The following is a 5,305-nucleotide window of genomic DNA, read 5'->3' as shown; positions in this document are numbered from 1 at the left end:
AAGGAGTCAGAATTTATAGGGATTTTGGTAACAGTGTTGGAGGAATCTGAGTCGGTTGATTCCAGGAGATGCGTTGTGGGAATGGTAGTTGGAATTGTGTGCTGCAGCAGGCTTCGAGGACGAAGCCTAATTTAAGTGGGGGGGAATTGTAACATCCCGGAAATTCAGAAGTATAGGTGAAGGGCTAAAAAGTGTAAATAAGAAGGTCGACTCGGCGAGTCGATAGATGGACTCGGCGAGTCGAGTCGCGCTCGGGTCACGTGTTAAGTAACCAACTCGGCGAGTCGCATGGGTGGACTTGGCGAGTTGGTGCTGTATGGAGAAAACACTAATTCCGGGGGTTGTTCCCTATATAGAGAACATAACATCCTCTCTTCAGCCTCCTTACCACCCTTGAGAGCTTACAAACCCTAGAAATCGAGTGGAACTCCATTGATAGTGAAATTGGAGCTTTGGGAAAAGAAACCTTGAAAAGGGAACTTGAAGGATAAGGGATTTCAGCAAGGTAGTGGTATAGATCTGAAGTCTATTTCGGTGGGAGCTTGCATTTGAGGTAATAATCTGTTCTTGAGCTTTTGTGCATCTAGATCTATCAATTGTGGGGTTTTTGGGGGATAAATGAGGACCATCTCGAGTTTGGTGTAAGATCTGAGGTTGCTACCTCAGATCTAGGTTGTTAATGATCCAGAAAGCCTTAAAGTCTATGCCCAAGAGTTGTTGGTAAAGTTCTTTTGTCCCAAACCTTAGCCCAAGAGTGTTTTGGGCTTAGATCTCTTTGGATTCACGTAAAGTTCGCTACTTAACGTGATGGGTGGGTTGTAGAAGGGTAGATCTATGGATTGGAGCCCCTGCATGGCTTAGAAAGCCACTATATGGGTTAAGAACTAGAGGTACTCGGCGAGTCATATGGGTATGCTCGGCGAGTAGGATGAAGATAGGCAGGGACTCGACGAGTTGGAAGAACAACTCGGCGAGTATGTTGAATGTTGCCTTGGACTCGGCGAGTCTGTTCTTGGACTCGATGAGTCGGGTCGTGAAGTCCTAATCTTCCCTGGTTAAGCTGTGAATCGATGTGTCAAGGGATGACTCAGTGAGTTGAGTACGGTTCGAATCAGAGTTCTGGAACTCGGCGAATCTTGGGGCGACTCGGCGAGTTGAGTCGTGTTATGGGAGTTTCAGAGCATGGGAACTCGACGGGTCAGCGGGTTGACTCGGCGAGTAGAGTCAGTCAGGAGGGTTGACTTTAACTGAGAACTTTGACTTTGACCAAGAGTTGACCAGTTGACTTCCAGGGGTATTTTGGTTATTGTTGGTATTTATTTGGTTTCGGTGATTCAGTGGTGGAGTTCGTGACGCTGGTCGGAGCAGCGTGATCTTGATTCTTCAGTTGGCAGTAGCAGGTGAGTCTTCTCACTATACGTTACCTAGAGTGGTATTATGCGATGACCAGAGGGTCTTACGTGTTATGTATGAGATTATGTTCTATGTGTTATATGTATGTGGTATGATGTTATAGACCGAACCGGAGGGTCCAACGATACAGACCGGGCCGGAGGGTCCAACGATACAGACCGGGCCGGAGGGCCCAACGAGCTACGGGACTGGAGGGTCCCGCTGAGACACATCGACCAGGGGGTCGTATTATAGACTTGAGTGGCGTATGTGTTGTATGCGGTATTTTGGGGAACTCACTAAGCTTCGTGCTTACAGTGTTTTGTGTTATGTGTTTCAGGTTATCACAGTATCACGGGACGACACTGGCTCGATTGTACACACCAGAGAAAGAGTCATGTTTTGAGGATCCTGGTTTATCATGCAAGTGAAAATGGAGTTATGTTTTGTAATTCGATTATGAATGAGATTTTAAGCAAAGTGTTTTTAAGAATTAAACGATTATTTTAAATGAAAAATTGTTTTGAAATTTTCGGTGTTACAGCGATGTTGAGCTTTGAACTCTTTAAATGAAATATCCACATGTTGTCTCCGATAAAGAAGATGATATAAGGAAAAGGGCATAAATACATGTTGCTAATAACGATTGCAATAAGTAAGAGACGTAAGGAAGAAAGAAAATGGTGAGATGCCAACGGTCGAGTGGAAACACCGACGATGGTGAGGAAGACGACCAATAAACCTCATCGCCTGAACTGTGATAACATGAGGGAATAGAGGTTGCTCGTGTACGATAGGGAAGAAGCCACCAAGTTGCAGTCGAAGAAGCGGAGGATTATAATCGAAGAAACAGGTTGCGATTTAGATATTCACTTGATTTGTTGTTGTATTTGAATTTAGAACCAAGGGCAAAGTTGTTTATTTAAAATGTCTTTTAGTTTTAATGATTTTAAAATGATAAAAAAAATGATTACAAGTCAATAAAAATTGTTTCTAAAATACATTTTGGTATATATGATATTAAAAAATATTAAAAATGACAAATACGATATTTAAAGTTCAGGTCGGTTAAATACGATATTTAAATATTTAGGAAGAATATATAAGAAATTTTGTGATTAATAAATATGATAGACTTTCCAGCATCTAGGGGATCTTGTTTAGATGTGATTAGTTACTTGTTATTATAATATTAGTAGTCTTAGGTTATATATTTGTGTGGTGGTGAGCCGCTTCTTATAATTCAGTGAGTAAATTACACGAATCGTCCCTTGTGCACATGCTAAAATGCACGTTCGGTCCCTATTTTCAAAAAATTAACTCGGATCGTCCCTTATATCGTAAAAAAATACACGTTTCGTCCCTAATTTCATTAATTGTACCTAAAAAGACAAATTTACCCTTATCTATTTCTTTTTTGATTTATTTAAATTTGTTTATATTAATAACAATTATAAAAATAAAATAAAATAGGCCCAATACAATAACCCCTTAACGACTCTAACCCTACCCTCAACATTCATTAGTTCTTTCTCATATTCAAGCTGCCGACGCTACACAAAGAGGGAAAGAGAGACGAAGAACGATGTAGAAAAGAACATCGCCTCCGTCGCCACCTGTGCACTTCACTTGACCACCATCGTCGGAGCTACTGAGATAGAAAAGAACATCACCGTCGTTGTCACCTGTGCACCATCGTCTTCGTAATCATCATCTGCACACTTGGTGTTGGAGCCGTCAGTGCGAATATCGTTCTGATCTACACCTCCGTCGGACCTGCACATCATCGTCTCAAATCTATTAACTTCATTTTCTTATGTGATTGCTCCACCATCAAACAATTGTCAGACGTGGCTGGTGGTCCATCTCGAACAATAAAATCCTTGTTTCCCTATTCTAATCCATTTCCAATTTGTTCATCTTCTTTGAGATCGGAGATGCAAATCTTTTCCATTACCACTTATGTTTCCTCTGTGATGGATTTGATGACATGATTGTTTCTTGATTAAGTGAAAAAATTTAGATGAATGGAAGGATAAAAGGGTTTAAAGGTGAGATGGGTCTTTTCAGTGGAGAGAGTTTGTAGGTTGAGAAGACGTAATTGTTGATTGAAGCCATGGCTTAGGGGTTGTATGATCATATGAAGTTTTGGTTTTTGCCAGGAAATGTTTTTTGCTGAATTGAAAAAGTAATCCCTTAAGTTTTGGGGATTTCATCATTGCAACGTGGGATTTGAGTCGTAACAGATATCAAGTTTCTTTTTAATTTACAGTCGGAAGAAGAGGATGGTGGCTATCGGAGATGTTTCTGGCAAGTCGGAATGATGCAGTTGGTTGGGTGGTGATGATGGAGGGGAGACATGTTTAAGGTTTAAGGCTCAACTCTTTTTCTAAAGGCAATAAATAATTATTTTAGATAATAAATAATCAATAAATAAGAAGTAAACAAAAAATAAATGAAAAAAGAAAAGAAAAGGGCAATATAGTCATTTTATGCCTGCCAGGGACGAAACGTGTAACTTTTAACAGTAAGAGGGACGCTCCGAGTTAATTTTTGAAAATATGGACTAAACGTGCATTTTGACACGTGTACAAGGGACGAATCGTGTAATTTACTCTAATTCAGTTGTAGTGGACTATTTCTTTTTCAATAAAAGACTTAAGCTTTTAAGCTTGTAAAAACCAAAATTACATAATAATTTTATCTTCATAATCAATAAATATGTTTTATTTCGTCTATCATTGAATGTACCATGATTTAAAATTACAAGCATACAGTTCACGTATGTACAAATGACAAGATTTTACCCATAATAAGACTTGCTCATATAAGATCCGATATCTATTAACGCCAATTTATTTGGACATTAAAGAACCAACAACGCCAGCAATTAGAGTGGTGGGATCACCGAGTACCGCTGATATCACAAATTGCATAGCCAAGCCAGCCATTTCACAACACTTCTTCACTTTCCCTTTGCTTTGGTGATTCTGATGATAACTTTCTAATGTACCCTTCAAACTTGGAATTCTTGTCTCAAATTTCCCATTTTGTCCGTACAAATCACCACTAACATTACCCTTCACCCCACCCCTACCAAAATATATCTCATGCCAACTCTCCACCAACATCTCTTTTACACACGCCACGTGCAAGTTGTACTTCTTGCACGTGGACCTGTAACTCCAACTGCGTCCTTTCCTGCCACATTTGTGGCATGCGGACCCTACCTTTCTATAAAGGTAGAGTTTCACCTCCCCATCATCCAACATAGTTGGAAGCTTGGCACAACATGGATGGAGGTCGAATCCGCACAACTTGCAATGGTAAACAAACCCTGACACTGCTTTCTCACATGCGTTGCAGTATCTGGCTATAGGACCTGGTGGACGGATAAGGAACTGGAACGAACATTTAGTGTAGAAAGGGTGGGTGATGGAAGGAGACGGGAGGGCACAATGCACGTGCAAATCGTAGTTGCATGTTGTGCATTTGTAATAGGAACCTATACCAACTTCCTTGCATCCATCACACTTGAATGGGATCTCGGTGTAGCCTGGTTTGAGCCGATGTTGAGGATGGCTGAAATGGGAAAGCTCATTGTATTTCATGGTTGATTTTGTGGAAGTTTTGGTGGGTGATCCGTATATAAAGAAGAAGGGGCCTTGTTATAGAAGATAAATATGTTAAAGAAGAATAACATATAGGTGAAGTTTTTGGTTATAGTTACATTTATGAGGATGATTTAAGAGGGTAGCTTTAGGATGAAGCAAACCAAGATAAAGAGAATCGAATTTGTCAATTTTTTCTTTCTCTTTTCATATGCCGGATGATATAAAATTATAAATCACACGTATAAATTAATTACATTGATTTGTTGTACATGTATTTGAAATCCAATTCAGTATAAAAC

The 5,305-nt window shown here is 39.9% G+C and overlaps 1 protein-coding gene across 1 annotated transcript; it reads right to left on the bottom strand.

Annotated features, from left to right (window-relative positions):
• Window positions 1-4,079: 4,079 nt before the first annotated feature.
• LOC111895719 (uncharacterized) lies at window positions 4,080-5,100 on the bottom strand. The gene has a single exon (XM_023891792.2). The coding sequence runs from the start codon at window positions 5,001-5,003 to the stop codon at window positions 4,248-4,250; it is 756 nt and encodes a 251-aa protein (XP_023747560.1). The 5' UTR covers window positions 5,004-5,100; the 3' UTR covers window positions 4,080-4,247.
• Between the last annotated feature and the right edge of the window lie 205 nt (window positions 5,101-5,305).

This window comes from Lactuca sativa, chromosome 7 (genome assembly GCF_002870075.4).
Source record: "Lactuca sativa cultivar Salinas chromosome 7, Lsat_Salinas_v11, whole genome shotgun sequence".
In the NCBI taxonomy this organism is placed as follows: domain Eukaryota; kingdom Viridiplantae; phylum Streptophyta; class Magnoliopsida; order Asterales; family Asteraceae; genus Lactuca; species Lactuca sativa.
This window is presented reverse-complemented; position numbering and strand designations above follow the sequence as displayed.

Bases quoted from the DNA above. Each gene is read 5' to 3' on its own strand.
- LOC111895719 (XM_023891792.2), bottom strand. From the start codon at position 5,003: ATGAAATACAATGAGCTTTCCCATTTCAGCCATCCTCAACATCGGCTC.